Source organism: Papio anubis, chromosome 2 (assembly GCF_008728515.1).
Source record: "Papio anubis isolate 15944 chromosome 2, Panubis1.0, whole genome shotgun sequence".
In the NCBI taxonomy this organism is placed as follows: Eukaryota; Metazoa; Chordata; class Mammalia; order Primates; family Cercopithecidae; genus Papio; species Papio anubis.
In genome coordinates, this window is record NC_044977.1 from 91,329,341 (window position 1) to 91,350,110 (window position 20,770).

At 47.5% G+C, this 20,770-nt stretch overlaps 2 protein-coding genes across 6 annotated transcripts in view; both read left to right on the plus strand.

Moving 5' to 3' along the window:
• USP4 (ubiquitin specific peptidase 4) overlaps positions 1-12,489 on the plus strand; it is a 66,557-nt gene extending 54,068 nt beyond the window's left edge. For 2 of the 5 annotated variants that reach the window (XM_031663336.1, XM_031663337.1), the window contains 7 exons: positions 2,601-2,828; positions 4,002-4,072; positions 4,337-4,455; positions 4,785-4,934; positions 8,130-8,233; positions 11,143-11,231; positions 11,580-12,489. In XM_031663336.1, the coding sequence (XP_031519196.1) occupies positions 2,601-2,828; positions 4,002-4,072; positions 4,337-4,455; positions 4,785-4,934; positions 8,130-8,233; positions 11,143-11,231; positions 11,580-11,738 (920 nt within the window). In that variant the 3' untranslated portion in view covers positions 11,739-12,489. The remainder of the gene's footprint in view (positions 1-2,600; positions 2,829-4,001; positions 4,073-4,336; positions 4,456-4,784; positions 4,935-8,129; positions 8,234-11,142; positions 11,232-11,579) is intronic. The other 3 variants (XM_031663339.1, XM_031663340.1, XM_031663338.1) reach the window with 2 other exon arrangements.
• C2H3orf62 (chromosome 2 C3orf62 homolog) lies at positions 12,115-19,315 on the plus strand. The gene is made up of 3 exons (XM_009200776.3): positions 12,115-13,610; positions 15,308-15,399; positions 18,224-19,315. The coding sequence occupies exons 1-3, from the start codon at positions 12,814-12,816 to the stop codon at positions 18,487-18,489; spliced, it is 1,155 nt and encodes a 384-aa protein (XP_009199040.1). The 5' UTR covers positions 12,115-12,813; the 3' UTR covers positions 18,490-19,315.
• Positions 19,316-20,770: the final 1,455 nt, after the last annotated feature.

The following is a 20,770-nucleotide window of genomic DNA, read 5'->3' on the forward strand; positions in this document are numbered from 1 at the left end:
ACAAAGGTTTTTTTTTTGTTTTTTGTTTTCTTTTGAGGTAGGCTCTTGCTCCATCGCCCAGGCTGGAGTGCAGTGGCGCGCTCTTGGCTCACTGCAAGCTCCGCCTCCTGGGTTCACGCCATTCTCCCACCTCAGCCTCCTGAGTAGCTGGGACTATAGGCGCACACCGCCACGCCCAGCTAATTTTTTGTATTTTTAGTAGAGATGGGGTTTCACCATTCACAGGATGGTCTCGATCTCCTAACCTCATGATCCACCCACCTCGGCCTCCCAAAGTGCTGGGATTACAGGCATGAGCCACCGTGCCTGGCCAATTTTTGTATTTTTAGTAGAGATGGATTTTCACCATGTTGCTCAGGCTGGTCTTAAACTCCTGACCTCAGGTGATCCACCCGCCTCAGCCTCCCAAGGTGCTGGGATCATAGGCTGCTTTTTTTCTCATCCTGTGAAATACAGTCCATGGCATTTAATTCTGACTGCATTGGCCCAAGGCTCCTGGCATTGTCCACGTAACTGGCAGCTGGTGGCATGAGCCAGGACAGAGTTCTTATGAGTATGAGGGCACTGCTCATTTCCTGAGTGGGACTGAGGCAGTTTTGGGTTCTGCCCTTCTCTGACAGGCATCAGGCAGGGCAGGTTTTTCCTTGCCAGTGTAGGAGGGGGACAGGCTTATTGTGTGTAAAGGGACAGTGTCATGTCTCAGGAGTTAAGCAAGTTTGGAAAGGAACCTCCATGAGAGCCAGGGGTTGTGGGCTTTTAAATAGCACATTCTCCTTTTTTCAGAATTTCCATTTTTACTGATCAAGTATGTAGACTCTTTGTTTTAAATCTGCTCTTCTCTGTTACTTTTACACCACCTTTTGGAGTGGTCCCCATCTTTGCTAAAGTTACTTATTTGATATTTTAACTTTCCCCTTAGACTGTGTGCTCCCCTTATGGAGTCCTGGGACCTAGCATGGTAAACCTGCACCTAAGAGACCTTTAGTAAATACTAGTTAAAGGAAAATTCAGGATAGGTTTTTTTCTGGAGGAACTGAATACTTAATATTTGTGTTTATTATAATATTTGAAAATAGCTGGGCATGGTGGCTGACGCCTGTAATCCCATCATTTTGGGAGACTGAGAGGGCAGATCACTTTAGGGCTGGAGTTGGAGACCTGCTTGGCCAACATGGAGAAACCCTGTCTCTACTAAAAAATACAAAAATTAGCTGAGCGTGGTGGTGCGTGCCTGTAATTGCAGCTACTCAGGAGGCTGAGGCAGCAGAATTGCTTGAACCTGGGAGGCAGAGGTGGCAGTGAGCCAAGATTGTACCACTGTACTCTAGCCTGGGCAACAGAGTGAGACTCCGCTTCAAAAAAAAAAAAAAAGACAATTGACCTTTAAGCTGTGTTTCTCGGCCAGGTGCGGTGGCTCACGCCTGTAATCCCAGCACTTTGGGAGGCCGAGGCGGGCAGATCACGAGGTCAGGAGATAGAGACCATCCTGGTGAACATGGTGAACCCTTGTCTCTATTAAAAATAGAAAAAGGTAGCCGGATGTGGTAGCACGCACATGTAGTCCCAGCTACCCAGGAGGCTGAGGCAGGAGAATCGTTTGAACCCGGGAGGCGGAGGTTGCAGTGAGCTGAGATCACGCCATTGTGTTCTAGCCTGGACGAGAGTGAGACTCCATCTCAAAAAATAAATAAATAGGGCCAGGCGTGGTGGCTCACGTCTGTAATCCCAGCACTTTGGGAGGCCAAGGCCGGTGGATCATCTGAGGTCAGGAGTTCAAGACCAGCCTGACCAACATGGTGCAACCCCGTCTCTCCTAAAAAATATATAAAAATTAGCTGGGCATGGGCACATGCCTGTAATCCCAGCTGCTCAGGAGGCTGAGGTAGGAGAATCGCTTGAACCCGGGAGGTGAAGGTTGCAGCGAGCCGAGATCGTGCCATTATACTGTAGCCTGGGTGACAGAGTGAGACTCCATCTCAGATAGATAGATAGGTAGGTAGGCAGATAGATAGATAGATGATAGATAGATAGATAGATAGATAGATAGATAGATAGATAGACAGACAGACAGATAGATAGATAGAATGGCTAGAGTGAGACTGTCTCGGATAGATGGATGGATGGATGGGTGGATGGATGGATGGGTGGGTGAGTGGGTGGGTGGATGGATGGGTGGGTGGGTGGATGGATGATAGTGTTTCTCACCAAGCTGTCTTCTTCAGTGTTGAATATGTGTTTCATTTACGCCCTTTTCTTTCTGTGGGCCTAATGATGAAGTTGCAAGAGTGAGAGACCATGTGCTGTGATGGCCACTAGACAGGATAGCAGGGCTGCTGAATCTCATTGTGCCTGCAGGTGGCTCATTTAAGCTCTCTGAGCCTGTACTTCCTCATCGTGGAATAGCAGTGCCCAGTCTGCCTGTCTTGCAAGGGTATGGTGAGGGTCACATGTGACTTCAAGTTAAATGCAAAGGAATAGATTTAATTTCATATACACAGAACAAAATCTGGAAGGAAACACCATAGTTATGTATTAAATAAAATTTTTAACATTGAAATGGTGGGAAATTATATACATATTGTTTTCCATTTATGTGCCAGGAGAAGATGAGGAAGAAATGGAGCATCAGGAAGAAGGCAAAGAGCAGCTTTCAGAAACAGAAGGCAGTGGGGAAGATGAGCTGGGAAATGACCCCACTAAGACCACGCAAAAGAAGATCAAAGGCCAGCCCTGCCCAAAAAGGCTTTTTACCTTCAGTCTTGTGAACTCCTATGGAACAGCTGACATAAATTCACTTGCAACTGATGGAAAACTACTTAAACTCAACTGTAAGCACTTTTTCTGACCTTTCAAGCTGGGCTTTAGGGACTTAGGATCTGTTCGAAAATCCTTGCACTCGATACTTACCGCATTGGGCTTTCACAGTCTCTGTGCCTCCAGGAGCAGACACTCGTATGATCCTTGGCTTGAAGCCCCCTAAGGACTGTTTCAAAGGTCTCCCTACCTTTCAGGCTTTTCTCCTCGGTCCTCGATGACCTCGGAGGAAAGTAGGTCTCTCTCCACTCCCTCTGTGGGGGTTTGCTGTGGGTCAATAACCTTTCCCATGGCCACTCTTGGCAGTAACATTTCCCCATACTTGTTCACTTATAAGAATAAACGCATATTTATTTTGTTCATTAATGCTCAAGAAATGTGATCCATTCAGAGGATGGTCATGGATTTTGTAGCCTCACCGTCACATGGAGGTTGTAATGGAGACTGGTGTACAGACAGGAAGAGGCATTCTGAGGGGTTGTGTGAAAAGCACAATTGGCCAGTGAGGACACGTGCCAGCTGGGGGAGGGGAAGCATCTCTGTCTTTCAGCTCCCTTCCCACCTCACCCTCCTGAGTAGCTGAGACTACAGGTGCGCACCACCATACCCAGCTAATATTTATAGTTTTTGTAGAGACAGGGTCTCACTATGTTGCCCAGGCTGGAATGCCTTGCAAATTCTAGCCATCTTCTCAAACTCCAGTCTTTGACTCTTCAGCTTAATCTTTCCCTCTCTTCCCTATGCTAAGTCCTGGCAACTGCCTGCAGGCAATAAGTTAGGACGATGTAGGGGTCTCTTTTTTTCCCCTTCTCTCAGGGATCTCCTTCCTGCTGTATCCAATGTCTGAAAACAATTGTTTCATCCATTTTCAGGTTTTTTTTGGTTTGTGGCAGGATGATAAATCTGGGCCCTATTACTCCATCTTGACCTGTGCCCTTTCAGAATTCTCCATAGTTAGTTCCTTTGTAGCTTATCTGTATCACTAAGGAAGTCTTTGCCAAAGGCTTTTTGGGTCTGGGGGTCAGAAGGGCTGGCCCATTGCAGAGCATTGCTCTTGGCAGTGGCTGCTGATGGGGGAGAAGGTGTTGATGGTGTGGCCTGAGTGTGATCCTTCTCACTCCTGTCACTTGGAGAGCCTCTCCTGTTGCTTGCCATTCCATAACAAGTGACATTTTGGTCCTCCTCAGCTCGATCTACACTGGCCATCGATTGGGACAGTGAAACTCGGAGCCTTTACTATGATGAGCAAGAATCTGAGGTAGGTCCCTTGGGGTTTGTGGTCGGTGGTGTCTGCTGATTTCTGCTCTGGATGTGGACTGCGATCACTTTCACCAGTTGCACAGCAATTTAGCAAGTCATATTTAAGACTGAGAAGGAAAAGCACTTCAAGAGTTTGTCATTTTATGTTCAGAGTCTCTAGAAAGGTTACTACATTCCAGGTGGGAGAGCCTCTGAAGGCCTTCGTGTCTTAATGCAGTAAGATCTCTTTCTCCAGCAGAACTGAGTGCTTTGTTTCCCATAGGCCTACGAGAAGCATGTGAGCATGTTGCAGCCTCAGAAGAAGAAGAAGACCACAGTGGCCCTGAGAGACTGCATAGAGCTCTTCACCACCATGGAGACCCTTGGGGAGCATGACCCCTGGTATGCAGCTCCTCACTTTCTGAGCAGAGGCCCCATGCACCCCAGGACTCAGATCTGCCAGGGTCATCTGTGCACATAAACCCCTTTGTGTTTGGATGTGTCACTTCTTTATATAGCCAACCCTACAACATAGTCCTCTGTGAGTTGAGGTTTCCTAGGAAAGCCATCACCCCATTTTGGAAGACAGGTCCCTGGCCAGAAGCAGTAGTGTTGAGTGCTGACCTAAAGGATGGCAGCTGTCAGGGGACTGCAGCTGTGCCTCCATGCATGAGTGCCCAGGTGGTACCAGCTGCCTGCCTGCCCTACTAAGTAGAGGTTTTTCTTTTCAGGTACTGTCCCAACTGTAAGAAGCATCAACAGGCAACAAAAAAGTTTGACCTATGGTCCTTGCCCAAGATCCTGGTGGTCCACCTCAAACGTTTCTCCTACAACAGATACTGGAGGGATAAGCTTGACACAGTTGTAGAATTCCCAATCAGGTGGGTCATGGTGACTACGGTGTTAGGAACATTTAAAAACAGGCAGAAAATCTTGGCACTGATTGGCTGAGTGGTTTGCCACCAAAAACTTTTCTGAGTAAGGATGTGTGTTGCTGGGCTCTAGGAGGTCAGAGTTTAGCTGTAGTTACCCCTCCTGTCCCTATCCTGCATCTTCGGGGAAGAGACTCTTCAGTGGAACATTTGCCCGACACAGGCTGTTCACAGTCATCCCTGCCACTGCTAATTTCCCTCTCAGGTCACTTAGGCTACCTAACTATCCTGTTTTTCCTGTCCATCATCTGTCACAGGTAGCCTCACCTTAGCAGAGGCAGTCCAATAGGGGACAAGGCAACCAAGAATAGCCTGCCAGGGAGAGCTGGGTTATTATTGGGGGATGCAGTTGGGCTGCAGACCTGCCATGGTCCTGTCCCTGGGGTAGGGAATGGGACTGGCTGTCTACTCATATCCTCTCAAGCCCCACGGTACAGACCGTAACTAAGAACAGGAAAGTAAGTCAACAGATAGATGTTCCCTGGCTGGGCACAGTGGCTCACGCCTGTAATATCATCAATTTGGGAGGCCAAGGTGGGAGGATCACTTGAGCCTAGGAGTTCAAAAACAGCCTGGGAAACAGACTTCCTCTCTACAAAAAATAAAAAATATATTTAAAAAAAATAGGCTGGGCATGATGGCTCACGCCTGTAATCCCAGCACTTTGGGAGGCCAAGGTGGGCGGATCACAAGGTCTGGAGATCGAGACCATCCTGGCCAACATGGTGAAACCCCATCTCTACTAAAAATACAAAAGTTAGCTGGATGTGGTGGCACGCACCTGTAGTCCCAGCTACTCAGGACGCTGAGGCAGGAGAATCGCCTGAACCTGGGAGGCAAAGGTTGCAGTGAGCCAAGATCGTGCCACTGCACTCCAGCCTGGTGACAGAGCGAGACTCCATCTCAAAAATAAAAATAAAAAAGAGGCCGGCACAGTGACTCACACCTGTAATCCCAGCACTGTGGGAGGCCAAGGCAGGTGGATCACTTGAGATCAGGAGCTGGAGACTACCCTGGCCAACATGGTGAAATCCTGTCTCCAGTAAAACTACAAAAATTAGGTGGGTGTGGTGGTGCATGCCTATAATCCCAGCTACTTGGGAGGCTGAGGCAGGAAAATCTCTTGAACACAGTAGGTGGAGGTTACAGTGAGCCAAGATTGTGCCACTGCACTCCAGCCTGAGTGACAGAGCAAGCCCCTCTCTCAAAAAAAAAAAAAAAAAAAGTAGGCCAGGCGTGGTGGCTCACACCTGTAATCTCAGCACTTTGGGAGGCCGAGGCAGGCTGATCACTAGGTGAGGAGATCAAGACCATTCTGGTTAACACGGTGAAACCCCGTCTCTACTAAAAATACAAAAATTAGCTGGGTGTGGTGGCGGACACCTATAGTGCCAGCTACTCGGGAGGCTGAGGCGGGAGAATGGCATGAACCTGGGAGGTGGGGCTTGCAGTGAGCCGAGATCGTGCCACTGCACTCCAGCCTGAGCGACAGAGCGAGACTCCATCTCAAAAAAAAAAAAAGAAAGAAAAAAAAGGGAGTTGCCCACAAAATGTACATTTTAAAATGCTTTCTTGGGGAAAGAATAGATACATGAAGTATAGCATGTCAGCAGGAGACTCCAGGTAATGGCTAATAAGTATTTGTTGTAAAAATTCTTTATCTTGGCTGGGCTCAGTGGCTCACGCCTGTAATCCCAGCACTTTGGGAGGCTGAGGCGGGCAGATCATGAGGTCAGGAGTTTGAGACCAGCCTGACTAACATGGTGAAACCCCATCTCTACTAAAAGCACAAAAAAAAAAAAATTAGCCAGGCATGATGGCGCACGCCTGTAATCCCTGCTACTCGGGAGGCTGAGACAGGAGAATCACTTGAACCCAAGAGGCGGAGGTTGCAGTGAGTCAAGATCATGCCACTGCACTCCAGCCCGGGTGACACAGTGAGACTTCTTCTCAAAAAAAAAAAAATTATTTATCTTTTCTGTGTGTTTGAGAAATTGTAAATAAAGAATTGGAGGAAGAAAGCTTTCTGGGGCCTGTTTTGGCTGAGTTTAAATTATTATGGCACCAATTGTAATTCTGTTAAGAACAGCCATTTCTGCATAGTTGCTGAAGCCCTCTGTGTGTATCTCTAGAGCCTCTCATCACCATTTTGTCTGGTGCTGGAGTTACCCAGAAAGTTTCTCCCATTTTCTTTTGTTGTTGTTCTTTTTTTTCTTTTTTTTTTTTTGAGATGGTGTCTCGCTCTGTCGCCAGGCCAGAGTGCAGTGGCGCGATCTCGGCTCACTACAACCTCTGCCTCCTGGGTTCAAGCGATTCTCCTACCTCAGCCTCCTGAGTAGCTGGGACTACAGGTGCGTGCCACTAGCCCAGCTAATTTTTTTATTTTTAGTAGAGATGGGATTTCACCAAGTTGGCCAGGATGATGATCTCGATCTCCTGACCTCATGATCCGCCCACCTCTGCCTCCCAAAGTGCTGGGATTACAGGCGTGAGCCACTGCGCCTGGCGTTTTTTTTTTTTTGTTGTTGTTGTTTTTTAGACGGAGTTTCGCTCTTGTCACCCAGGCTGGAGTGCAATGGCACTATCTCTACTCACTGCAACCTGCACCTCCCGAGATCAATCGATTCTCCTACCTCAGCCTCCCAAGTAGCTAGGATTACAGGCATGTGCCACCATGCCCAACTAATTTTTGTATTTTTTAGTAGAGATGGGGTTTCACCATGTTAGGCAGGATTGCCTCAATCTGCTGACCTTGTGATCTGCCCGCCTTGGCCTCCCAAAGTGCTGAGATTACAGGCGTGAGCCACAGTGCCCGGCCTAATTTTTGTGTTTTTAGTAGAGACAGGGTTTTAGCATGTTGGTCAGGCTCGTCTCAAATTCCTGACCTCAGGTGATCCACCTGCCTTGGCCCCCCAAAGTGCTGGGATTACAGGCAGGAGCCACCACACCCGGCCCCATTTTCTACCCTGAATATGTCAGTGGTCAGCACATGGACCCTAGGGCCCCTTACATCTTGGTCTTTCTCAAATAGTTTGAGTGCCTCCCTGTGTTCTGCTCTGTTGCATAACAGAGGTTGCTGGGTTACTCTAACTACTTTGTCTGGGTTTAACATATTCAAGAACTATTTTTGTGTTTTGTGCTCAGAGGGCTGAACATGTCTGAGTTTGTCTGTAACCCGTCAGCAAGGCCTTATGTGTACGACCTCATTGCCGTGTCCAATCATTATGGAGCCATGGGGGTTGGCCACTGTAAGTATTGACATCTGCTTCCTTCTGAGATGCTGAAATGCGCTTGGCCATCATCTCTCACCAGTGGACCAGGCATTGCCCTAAATGCTTTGCTTATGCAGTTTCACAGGCTTCATGCTGCAGTCTTTCTTCATAGTGATTCCCCTCTCTGTTCTTTTTTTAATTCTTTTTTTTTTTTTTGAGATGGAGTCTCGCTCTGTCGCCCAGGCACAGTGGCACGATTTCTGCTCACTGCAAGCTCCGCCTCCCAGGTTCACACCATTCTTCTGCCTCAGCCTCCCGAGTAGCTGGGAGTACAGGCACCTGCCACCACGCCCGGCTAATTTTTTTGTATTTTCAGTAGAGACGGGGTTTCATCGTGTTAGCCAGGATGGTCTTGATCTCCTGACCTCGTGATCCACCCTCCTTGGCCTCCCAAAGTGCTGGGATTACAGGCGTGAGCCACTGTGCCCGGCTTCTTAATTCTTTTTTTAAAGTTCTTTTTTCCATTTTCATATTCTTTAATTCAGTACCCCCACCTCTAGGAATCTATCCTAAGAAAATAACTTGACACTGGGGAGAAGCTTTATACACACAGATAACTCACCTGTTTAAAACAGTGAAAAGTTAGAGCATCGGTGACCAACTGGCATTACTGTCTATCTACTTGATGGAAGAATACATAAACATTAAAAATAAAATTAGGCCAGGCATGGTGGCTCATGCCTATAATCCCAACACTTTGGGAGGCCAAGGCGGGAGAATCACTTGGGACCAAGAGTTCAAGACCAGCCTGGCCAACAATGCAAGATCCTCTCTCTAAAAAACAACAAAAAAAATTAGTTAGATGTGATGGCACCCCTGTAGTGCCATCTACTTGGGAGACTGAGGCTGGTGGATCCATTGAACCTGGAAGGTTGAGGCTGCAGTGAGCCGTGATTGTGCCACTGCACTCCAGTCTGAGCAACAGAGCAAGACCTATCTTAAAAAGATAAGAAGTAGGCCGGGCGCGGTGGCTCAACGCCTGTAATCCCAGCACTTTGGGAGGTCAGGCAGGTGGATCACCTGAGGTCAGGAGTTCAAGACCAACCTGACCAACATGGAGAAACCTGGTCTCTACTAAAAATACAAAATTAGCTGGGCGTGGTGGTGCATGCCTGTAATCCCAGCTACTCGGGAGGCTGAGGCAGGAGAATCACTTGAACCCAGGAGGCGGAGGTTGTGGTGAGCCGAGATCATGCCATTGCACTCCAGCCTGGGCAACAAGAAAAACTCCATCTCAAAAAAAAAAAAAAAGATAAAAAAAAAATAAAAATTAAATTAATACTAACCTGGGGAAATGCTGATGGTATGTTAAATGAAAACAACTACACAACATTATATCCTTACCAAAGGTATTATCACAACTGTGGTAACGAACAAGCAAAGAAACTGATGGGCCGAGGAGTGTGAGCCTTGAAGGATTGACACCAAAATGTTAATTTTACTTTTTTCCTCTTCGCTTTACTTTTTTGCAAAATTTCTGTAAGGTTTGCTTTTTTTTTTTTTTTTTTTTGAGACTGAGTCTCGCTCTGTTGCCCAGGCTGGAATGCAGTGGCACGATCTTGGCTCACTGCAGGCTCCTCCTTCTGGGTTCATACCATTCTCCTGCCTCAGCCTCCCAGGTCGCTGGGACTACAGGTGCCCGCCACCATGCCTGGCTAATTTTTTGCATTTTTAGTAGAGATGGGGTTTTGCCATGTTGCCCAGGCTGGTCTTGAACTCCTGGGCTCAAGTGATCCACCCTGCCTTGGCCTCCCAAAGTGTTGGGATTACAGGTGTGAGTCACCGTGACCAGCCTGTGTTCATTTTTATTTGCTAATTTTTGCACACAAACATACCATTTGGGCAAGTTTCTCATCCTCAGTTTTCTCATCCATGAGGTTAGGCTGGTTGTGTGAGGGTACACATTGGGCCTACAGTTGGAACTTCAAGATTGAAAGCCACCATTGCTGCTATTGTGTCAAGCACAGACTGTGTGAACTGGCCGTGAACACCTTCTCTGTTGCTTTTTCCCATGATCCTCACCACCACTTTGTGCAGTCAATGCTATAGTGAGGAACTGAGGCTGCAGTGTTGAACCCCTCACCTAAAGCCACACAGTAAGATGACACTGGAAATCAGATCTCCATTGGATTCTGAGGTTTCTGAGAGTCTGGGTGGAGCAGGAACTGGGCTGGGATTGCTGTAATAAACACATCCTGCTTGGGAATAGTCTAAAATCGAGACAGGGAGCATTGTCTGTGAGAAATGCTTAAATCATTGTGGGAAACTGTTACCCAACCACAGACTCTGGACTCCTAGTTTGAAAGATAAATTTTTCTTTTTTCTTTTTTTTTTTTTTTTTTGAGACAAGAGACTAAGGTATATTGTTCACATCCCAGCTCTGCAAACCCAAACACTCAATGTTCCCCTAACTGGGATTATTCTGCAGGCTCCAGAGGCACTAAGCATTCTGTTGATGTTAGTAGCCACCTGCCTAGACGCAGTGGGGGAGATTGACTTGACATGTCCTTGTGAGAGCTATTGTTTTGCTTAAATCTTCGAAGTTTCAGCTCCTTTTACGGGTTCCCTGGTTTTAGATTATTGCACATAGCCATCCTGAAGATTGGCACTGAATAGCTCTATTTTTTGGATTAGTTTCCCAAAATTATAGTTTAAAACCTTGGTCCCTGACAGCTCCATTTTTAGCCTTTTCATCCTTTTTGAGAAGGAACAGATTAGAAAAGAAGGTGAGTTGTTTTTTGGTTGTTAAGACACACACTGTAAACTATTTTTAATTTCAGGGGTTTTGTTTTGAGGATTTTTGTGTTTATTTAGTGCATGCCTAATAAGCTAGCCAGATTAATTCTCTGGAGACCGCTAGAGTATTTTCTTTGTTAACTTGGCAGACACCGCATATGCGAAGAACAAACTGAATGGGAAATGGTATTACTTTGATGATAGCAACGTGTCCCTGGCCTCTGAGGATCAGATAGTGGTGAGTAGGCCATGATATGTGGTTCTTCCTCATGTCTTTATGGATTAAAGCTGGGAAGAGCCTCTGTCAGGCTAGTTGGTTATTTCATCATCCTGATGTGACAGTGGGAGCTAGGTGTGACAGAGCTGGCTGGCATTCCTTCAGGGACCTTCATAAATGAGATGCTCAGCTCACTTCAGAGTTCTCTGCACAGGGCTCCTTCCATTCCCTGCTCCCTGGCAGAGCTGGAAGGGTCTCCTCTGTGTGGATATGGCAGATCTTTGAGAGTTTTGGACAACTAGAGAAAAGCTGGGGAAAATGGGTGCTTTTTCCAACCACTGAATGGCCTTTCCCCCTCTTGTATTTTAGACTAAAGCAGCTTATGTGCTATTTTACCAGCGTCGAGATGATGAATTTTATAAGACGCCTTCACTCAGCAGTTCTGGTTCCTCTGATGGAGGGACACGACCAAGCAGCTGTAAGCAGGGCTTGGGGGATGATGAGGCTTGCAGCATGGACACCAACTGATGCTGACTCCACGATCCTGCCACCCTGCAGCACCAGCGTAATCCCCCAGGAGAACATCTTTGACACTCTGCAGACTGCTAGTGTTCTGTCCAAAAACCAGACAAGGAAATACCCTTCTTTTATGAGCAGAAGGGGGAAAAAAAAAAGACCGTTTACCTAGAAGAAGCTATGTCAAGAGGCTGAATTATTTTTATTTTTAAACAGGTGGTGAGAAATTTCTGTGAAACCTGTGAAGCTGAAAAGGGGGTGGGATGGGGGTACACAATGGAGTATGTCTGATGGATCCCAAAGAATGGAGAGAAACACAGGCGCTGAGTATGGAGCAGCCTGGAGACCCACCCCACCTGCAGGGCTGCCCTGAGCGCCTGGATTTCTGGTTCTGATGCTGATACTAGTCACCCCAAGTAGTCTGCTCACAGTAACCCAAGCCTCAAGTAAACTCCCCTTTCCCTCGCTATGTGCACTGATACGGGTTTATAATTTTTTGAAAGTTACCCACTGAAGCCCATTTCTCCGTTGAGTCATCTTGTAATTTCCAGCTTTCTCCCCGCTAAGGAAATGAAGATATTTAGTGTTGGGGATCCTGGCCTCTCAACCTCCTGTGGAACCCAGCAGTTATGTTACATCCCCTGCTACCCTAGATGAATTAAGACGGTCAAATGCTGCGTGGAACTTTTATTAGATAACACACTTTTTATTAGGTAACACTTAAAGGAAGTCAGTACATAAAACTGCCTGGTGCTGTGTCCCATCCAGTTGTTTCCATGTTGGCTTGAGAACAGAAATCTTTGTGGGAGTTGTCAGCCTGGAAAGGGCTCCAGTTCATGACGATTTAGGGTAGTAATACATTTTGGTGTTACCCAGATGCTTTCTAGAACAGGTTCTTTCCTCATCCCTGCCAAGACTCTTACCGGGACCCCGGTCGAAAGACCCGTCCCCACTCCCACCGAGGGGCCAGCTGCTGCGTGTGGGGCCACAAGGCCTTAAGGAACCGGACGTACGGGTCTGGGCTTTTTTGTTTGACCTTTAACCTAATCCGTGGGGGTCTGGGGCCTGCGCGGGGCGCGCGCATGCGATGACCGTTGGCTGGGTAGGCGTCACTGCGCTGCGGGTGAAGACAAGGACGTGGCTGCGACCTGTCGGAGGGCGGGGTGCGGGGTACGGCCGGGCGGCCTGGGAGCCGCGGTGGGGCGAGAGGCAGTACCGGGGCGGGCCAGGAAGCTGTGGGAAGTGGGGCGGGGCGTCCTTGGGGCTTCTGGCAGATCGCGGGTTCCTCCGCGATAGCCGAGAACCGCCTACTCCAGGAGGAAAGCCCGAGGGTTGTTGGTCCTGCTGTAGCCAGGGCCAAGCTCCGGGAAATCGTGGCCGTTCAGGGGTAGTTTGCAGCCTTATTTGTAACATTATTGTGTTGCCCTGTGCATTTCCAATGCATTACATAAAGACGTGGTCGCTTTTAGGAGAAATGTCTGAAAAACTAAGAAGATGCAGAAAGGAACTGACTGCAGCCATTGACCGGGCCTTTGAAGGAGTTAGTTATTCCCAGGAGTGCACAGGCCAGCGGAGGCTGGAACTGAGCGCTGCGCCGCTCTCCTCCTCGCTGCCCGTGCACAGACTCCTCTGCAGAAGACATCCTCTGGCAGCCTGCTCCTCTGCTGTTCCTTTTGCTGCTGTCCCATGTGCTCCTGAGAATGAGAACCCTGCCTTTGCAACAAACCATGCCCCGGTAAATGCAAAACCACATGCTCTGTGCCCCGAGAGAAAACCTCTGACCAGCAAGGAAAATGTAGTGATGCATTCCTCCATTTTGGCATCTGAAAGAGAGTCTTGGAGAACTGCAGGAGAGGGGGAAAACTGGAGAAAAGAAAATTTAAGGTGATTCTGATTTTGATAGCTTAACAGCTACAATTAAGGGGATTCTTGTTTTTGAAAAAATTGTTGAAGATCCTAGATTTAGTTTATGACAGTGCTCTTACCTCCTCTTGGCAACTCTGTGACTGCATTTGGGGAGTTCATAGACATTCTTCAGAATCTGGCCTAGGAAACAGTTATATTTTGTGTATGTGTTCCAGTTGAGGGGCTAGTTGTCAATCGTTGATGTCAAACCAGTCATGGAAACCACTTTGCAGTACCCAAAGGGGTAGTGGATGTAAAATAACCTGGTGTTTAAAATAACCTTATTTTTTAAGTTGCAGAAACAAAAGTCTTAATTCCATCTTAACTTCTGTGTTTGAATCTGGACACTGGGGCCTTTGATACCCTCCTTTGCCCACATTAGGGAGAGGCTGAATTGAAGTCTGGGCCCTACTTCCTGGCTTATCTTTGCCTCTGCTCCCCACTCTTACCCCAGAGTTTTTTGGACCATCACCAGGTCTCCTCTAGACTTTTTCTTCTCCCAAGTAACTTGAAATTGCCTGGTCCCAGACAGCTTGACTTGGAGAAGGGATGAACATAAGAGATGAAGCTTCAAAGTTCTGCCATCTTGGCTGCTTCATAGGAAGGGAATAAAGAGGCCATTTAATTCATTCAGCTCCACAAAAAAATTTTTTCCTTTCAACTCCACAAATAAATTGGTACTCATAAGCAGTGCAGGCCTTATTGGGTGTGGTGGCACGCCTGTAATCTCAGCACTGGGAGGCTGAGGTGGGTGGCTCACTTGAGGTCTGGTGAAACCCTGTCTCTACTAAAAACACAAACAGTAGCCGAACGTGGTGGCACGCATCCATAATCCCAGCTACTCGGGAGGCCGGGGCAGGAGAATTGCTTGAACCCAGGAGGCAGAGATTGCAGTGAGCTGAGATCTTGCCACGGCACCCCAGCCTGGGTAACAGCAAGACTCCATCTAAAAAAAAAAAAAAAAAAAAAAAGCTGGGCATAGTGGCTCACGCCTGAATCCCAGCACTTTGGGAGGCTGAGGCGGATGGCTCACCTGAGGTCAGGAGTTTGAGACCAGCCTGGCCAACATGGTGAAACCCGTTTCTACTAAAAATAGAAAAATTAGCTGGGCATGGTGGTGGCCGCCTGTAATCCCAGCTACTCCAGAGACTGAGGCAGAAGAATCGCTTGAACCCGGGAGGCAGAGGTTGCAGTGAGCTGTGATTGCGCCATTGCACTCCAGCTTGGGGGACAAGAGTGAGACTTCGTCTCAAAAAAATAAAATAATAAAAATAAATAAATAAATGAAACAAACAAATGCAGGCTGGGTGAGGTGGCTCGTGCCTGTATTCCCAGCACTTTGGGAGACCGAGGTGAGTGGATCATCTGTGCCCAGGAGTTCGAGACCAGCCTGGGCAACATGGCTAAACCCTGTCTCTAAAATTTAAAGAAAAAAAATTAATAGTCTGATACAGTCATGTGAGTCTGTAATACAGTCATGTGAGTTATTATGGTAAAGCTGTTAGTTTCTCCACTGACGTAGCAGTTTCCAATTGTCCTCTAATCAAAGCATAAATGACAAGATCACCAGTAAGTTTTTGTCTTTGAGATTATCTAAAACTGAGTTTCCCTTCAATATTTTCTTGAAAGAGAATCTAATTCCCCACCTTTTCTTCCCCCCAACCTGGGGGCTGCAGGAAAGATATGGAGAGAGATTTGAAGGCTGACTCAAACATGGCACTCAACAATTCTAGCCAAGAGGTCACAAAGGATCTGCTTGAAATGATCGGTGAGTACAGTGGGCCAGTCCATCCTGTCCTTGGGAAGATAGGTCCTTCACATGGGTGTGAGTCAGCAAGTATCTCAGATTTAAGAAACACTCTCGGCCGGGCACAGTGGCTCACGCCTGTAATCCCAGCACTTTGGGAGGCCGAGGCGGGCAAATCACGAGGTCAGGAGTTCAAGACCAGCCTGACCAATATGATGAAACCCCGTCTCTATTAAAAATACAAAAATTGGCTGGGCCCGATGGCTCACACCTGTAACCCCAGCATTTTGGGAGGCCGAGGCAGGCGGATCACGAGGTCAGGAGATTGAGACCATCCTGGCTAACATGGTGAAACCCCATCTCTACTAAAAAATATAAAATATTAGCCGGGCATGGTGGCGGGCTCCTGTAGTCCCAGCTACTTGGGAGGCTGAGGCAGGAGAATGGCGTGAAACCAGGAGGAGGAGCTTGCAGTGAGTCGAGATCGTGCCACTGCACTCCATCCTGGGCAACAGAGTGAGACTCAGTCTCAAAAAAAAAAAAAAAATTAGCTGGGCGTGGTGGTGCACACTTGTAATCCCAGCTACTCGGGAGGCCGAGGCAGGAGAATTGCTTGAACCTGGGAGGCAGAGGTTGCAGTGAACCGAGATCGCACCACTGCACTCCAACCTGGGGGACAGAGTGAGACTCTGTCTCAAAAAGAAAAAAAAAAGAAACACTCTCTTCTAGTTTGAGTACCATACCAAGATCTGTCTCTTAAAATTTTTTTTAATTAGCTGGTCACAGTGGTGTGTGCCTGTAATCCCAGCTACTAGGGAGGCTGAGGTGGAAGGATCACTTGAGCCCAGGAGTTCAAGCTACTGTACTACAGCCTGGGCAACTGTATGAGATCCCATCTCAAAAAAAAACACCACCACCACTTTTTGCAGGGCGAGACAGAGTCTCATTATATTACTCAAGCTGGAGTGCGTGGTACAATCACAGTTCACTGCAGCCTCAACCTCCCTGGGCTCAGGTGATCTTCCCAGCTCAGCCTCCCAAGTAGCCGTAGTACTATAGTAGTACTACAGGTGCACGCCACCATGATTGGCTAATTTTTGTATTAGAGTTTTGCTATGTTGTCCAGGCTGGTCTCGAACTCCTAGGCTCAGGTGATCCATTTACTGTAGCCTCCCAGTGCTGGGATTATAGGCAAGAGCCATAACGCCTGGCCAAAACACTCTTACCTTTTTATTTGGTAGATTTGTTTTGCTCAGACTCTGCATTGAGTACAGAACTGAATGTTAACAAACCCTGTTCCTTCCCTCATACAATTGATTATCTTGTGAGGTGATACATCAATCAGGTCATGTCATAAATGTCTAGATACATTGAGTCCCTGAAGGCAAGGGATGGTGGCCACTAGGACATGGTGATTGAGCTTAGATTTTTAGGAAACAGGACATAGGCAAAAAGGAGAGAATAGTTTAGCTGGGGTCGGTAATTAAAGGTTAGGAGAAGGGCTGGGCACAGTGGCTCACACCTTTAATCCTAGCACTTTGGGAGGCAGAGGCGGGCAGATCACTTGAAGTCAGGAGTTCGAGACCAGCCTGGGCAACATGGTGAAACCCCTTCTCTACTAAAAACACAAAAAATTAGCCAGGTGTGGTGATGCACGCCTGTAATCCCAGCCACTTGGATGGCTGAGGCATGAGAATTGTTTCAACCTAGGAGACAGAGGGCAGAGGTTGCAGTGAGCCGAGATCACACCACTGCCCTCCAGCCTGGGTGACAGAACGAGACTCTGTCTCAAAAAAAAAGAAAAAAGAAGATTAGGAGAACAATTAGAAGTCAAAAGCTTTCCTATAATTCTACCACCCAGAGATAACCACTGTTAATACAGTATAGCATGCATCCTGTCAGACTTTTTTTCTACATACAAATCTCTGTGTCTTGTATGTGAACTACATGTGCTCTATTTTTTGTCTTGTCTTTTTATTATTAGTAGTAGTAGTAGTATTTTTTATAGAGACGAGGTCTTGCTTTGTTACCCAGGCCGGTCTTGAACTCCTGGTCTCAAGTGATACTCCTGACTCAGCCTCCCAAAGTGCTGAGTTTACAGGCACACCATGCCAATGTGCCCTGTTTTTAAAAAACTCATACTACAGCTCCTAGTAAAGGGATGTATAACCTTGGGTGCTACCTGAAGCTGTTGTTTCTGAAGGGTCTCCAGGTTATGAGGGAGGAAAGGGAGGCCTGGTGAGGGTAGGTACTCACCCTGGGCCACAAAGTAAAACCCCTGTCAGCCTGTGAGTCTCCTCCAGTAGCTCCAGGAGGTAAACTGAAGTCATTACTGCCTCTACCCACCATCTCCCTTGGCCTTCACCAACATCAGGGAGCCTTTTTTTGAGACAGGGTCTCACTCTGTTGCCCAGGCTGGTCTCAAACTCCTGGGCACAAGTGATTCTTCTACCTCAGCCTCTCAAGTTGCTGGGATTGCAGGTACACACCACTGCTCCTGGCTGGGCAGCATTTTGATTACCCTAAAGCCCTTGTTTTTTTTTTTCACATTATGTCTTGTCATCCCTGAGAGCCAGGACAGACAACCATGTACATTTCTATATCCTCACACTTACACCTTTCTGGGGGACTGGCATGTAGTTGGAGTAAAAGCTTGGGCCTGAAAGGAAGGTACCAAACCCACCTTAATTTGGCAGTCTGGCAGCCTGCCTGTCCTGGGGCAGGAATGCCTGCTTTTGCATAATCCCTGACGAATGACAACCCATTCATGGTTTTTAACTTGCACCTGAAATGTCTTCAGAAACCTTCCACTGGAATTGTAAAGCTGAATGTTCTTATTTTTAAGACCATACAAGCATCCGAACTATTGAAGAATTGGCTGGAAAAATAGAATTTGAAAACGAGTTGAACCACGTGTGTGGTCATTGCCAAGATTCACCCTTCAAAGAGGAAGCCTGGGCCCTGCTCATGGACAAGAGCCCTCAGAAGGCCTCAGATGCTGACCCTGGCAGCCTCAAACGGGCTTTTGATGATCATAATATCATTGAGACTGTTCTGGACTTGGAAGAGGACTACAATGTGATGACCTCTTTGAAATACCAAATTGAGTAAGGACAGTTGATCTAAGCTTTGATTCCTTACAGCAGGAGGCTGCCCTTCAGCCTGAGCAGAAGCAGCCACAGTGGCCGTCAGGGGCCACATTTCTCAAAAGATTGGCAGAACCTGAATTACCAGACCCTTTTAAAATCCCAGTTATCTCCCTTTTTAAGCTGTGAGACCAGTTTTCTTGAATTCCATTGCTTTGAAATGTTTCCTATTACTGATTTTTTTTTTTTTTTTTTTTTTTTTACTTTCCTTGACATCTCGAATGTGTTTTTTTGATCAATGTTCAATATACCCAGTACCCATGGTAGGTGTGGGTTGTGGGCCTCTGCTGTGTCTCTTGGTGTTCTTTTCCATGGACCCCTAAAAAAGTGCAGGAGTGGCCAGGCACAGTGGCTCACACCTGTAATCCCAGCACTTGGGGAGGCCAAGGCGAGTGGATCACTTGAGGTCAGGAGTTTTGAGACCAGCCTGGCCAACATGGGGACACCCCATCTCCACTAAAAATACAAAAATAAGCCAGGAGTGGTGGTGTGCACCTGTAGTCCCAGCTACTTGGGAGGCTGAGGCAGGAGAACTGCTTGAACCCAGAGGCAGAGGTTGCAATAAGCCTAGATGGCAACGCTGCACTCCATCCTGGGTGACAGAGCAAGACTCCGTCTCAAAAAAAAATAATAATTTAGCTGGGCGTGGTGGTTCATGCCTGTATTTCCATCTACTTGGGTGGAGGCTGAGGTGAAAGGATCACTTGAGGCCAAGAGGCGGAGGTTGCAGTGAGCTGAGATCACGCCACTGCACTCCAGCATAGGTGACAGAGTGAGACCCTCTCTCAAAAGAAAAAAACGGGGAAGAAAGGAAACTGAATCTCAGGGAAGTGCCCACCTCCTGAGCTAATAAGAAGGAAGGAATATGGGGGTGAGGCAGACCTGACGAAAGGCTGTTTTTTGCTTTGATTGTTTTTAAAGACCAAGTGAAGTATAGTATAAAAAGGGGAGAAAGAATGGAACAAGGAGTTAGATCCGTAACTGTCAGTAGTCAATTGAGATAACTCACTACCTTTGGACCAGCCAGGGCTGTTTATAAGTGCTAAAGCCTGAACAAACCAAAGAGTTGGGGAGAAAGGCCTAATAGCTGAGTGATTGCTGAACAGACTGTCCTTCAGGCCAGTGACTCTGGCATAGGGCCGGCTGCATAGCAAGCAACACCCCTTACCACAGGTCTAGTGATTCCTCTGGGCTCGAAGGTGGAGGCTACACACCCACTCATTAGCAGAGGTTGGCCTGGCACCTGCTGGCGCCCCAAGAACTATAGTATGGTTAGACCCTGGCCACTTGATTGCATGTGCCTCCCCAGTGGGCATGCCCTGGTTCCCAACCAGTTGTGGTCACTGTCACTGCCCTGCCTGGGGCAGGAGTAGAGGTTAAGACTAACTAGAGGCTCCTTCCAGGCCGCCTACCACTCAGTCCTTGCAGGAGGTAACAACACTCGATAAGCATTCACAGCCTGTGGAGTCAGAGGCCAATTTCTTCTCCCTGAGCAAGAAGAATGGAAGCAAATGAGAAGTGCTCACAGCATGCTCGACTGCCCCTGCTCAGGTGAAGAATAGCCTGTCTGGATGGAGAGATGTCAGGTTACTTGATACTCAGAAAAACAGGTCTCAAAACAGTGCCTTCCAAATAATACATGTGGTTGTGGACACTCTTCTATAGATGAGGTGGAGCTTAATTCCTGTCCTTACCCCCATATTCCCACCTCATTACCACCCTTTGAAGGTGAACTAGACTTAATGATTCTTCCCACGATTAAAGTGGGAAAAGGGAAAAGTCACAAATTTATAGTGGGAAAGCCTGGCAGACACCTAACCAAGTGATGTCATATATATGTCATGAGAGGGGTACATCACTTCCCTGGTATTCCTACCAAAAACCAAAATTCCCAGTATATGATCATGAGACAAATATTAGACAAATCCAGATGTGGGGGACATTCTACAGGATACCTGGCCAGAACTCAAGACTGTCGAGATGGCTGGGTGCAGTGGCTCATGCCTATAATCCCCAACACTTTGGGAGGTTGAGGTGGGCAGATCACTTGAGGTCACGAGTTCGAGATCGGCCTGGCCAACATGGCGAAACCCCATCTCTGCTAAAAGTACAAAAATTAGCCAGGCGTCATGGCATGTGCCTTTAGTCCTAGCTACACAGGAGGCTGAGGCAGGAGAATTGCTTGAACCCAGGAGGGGGAGGTTGCAGTGAGCCAAGATCGCATCACTGCACTCCAGCCTGGGCAA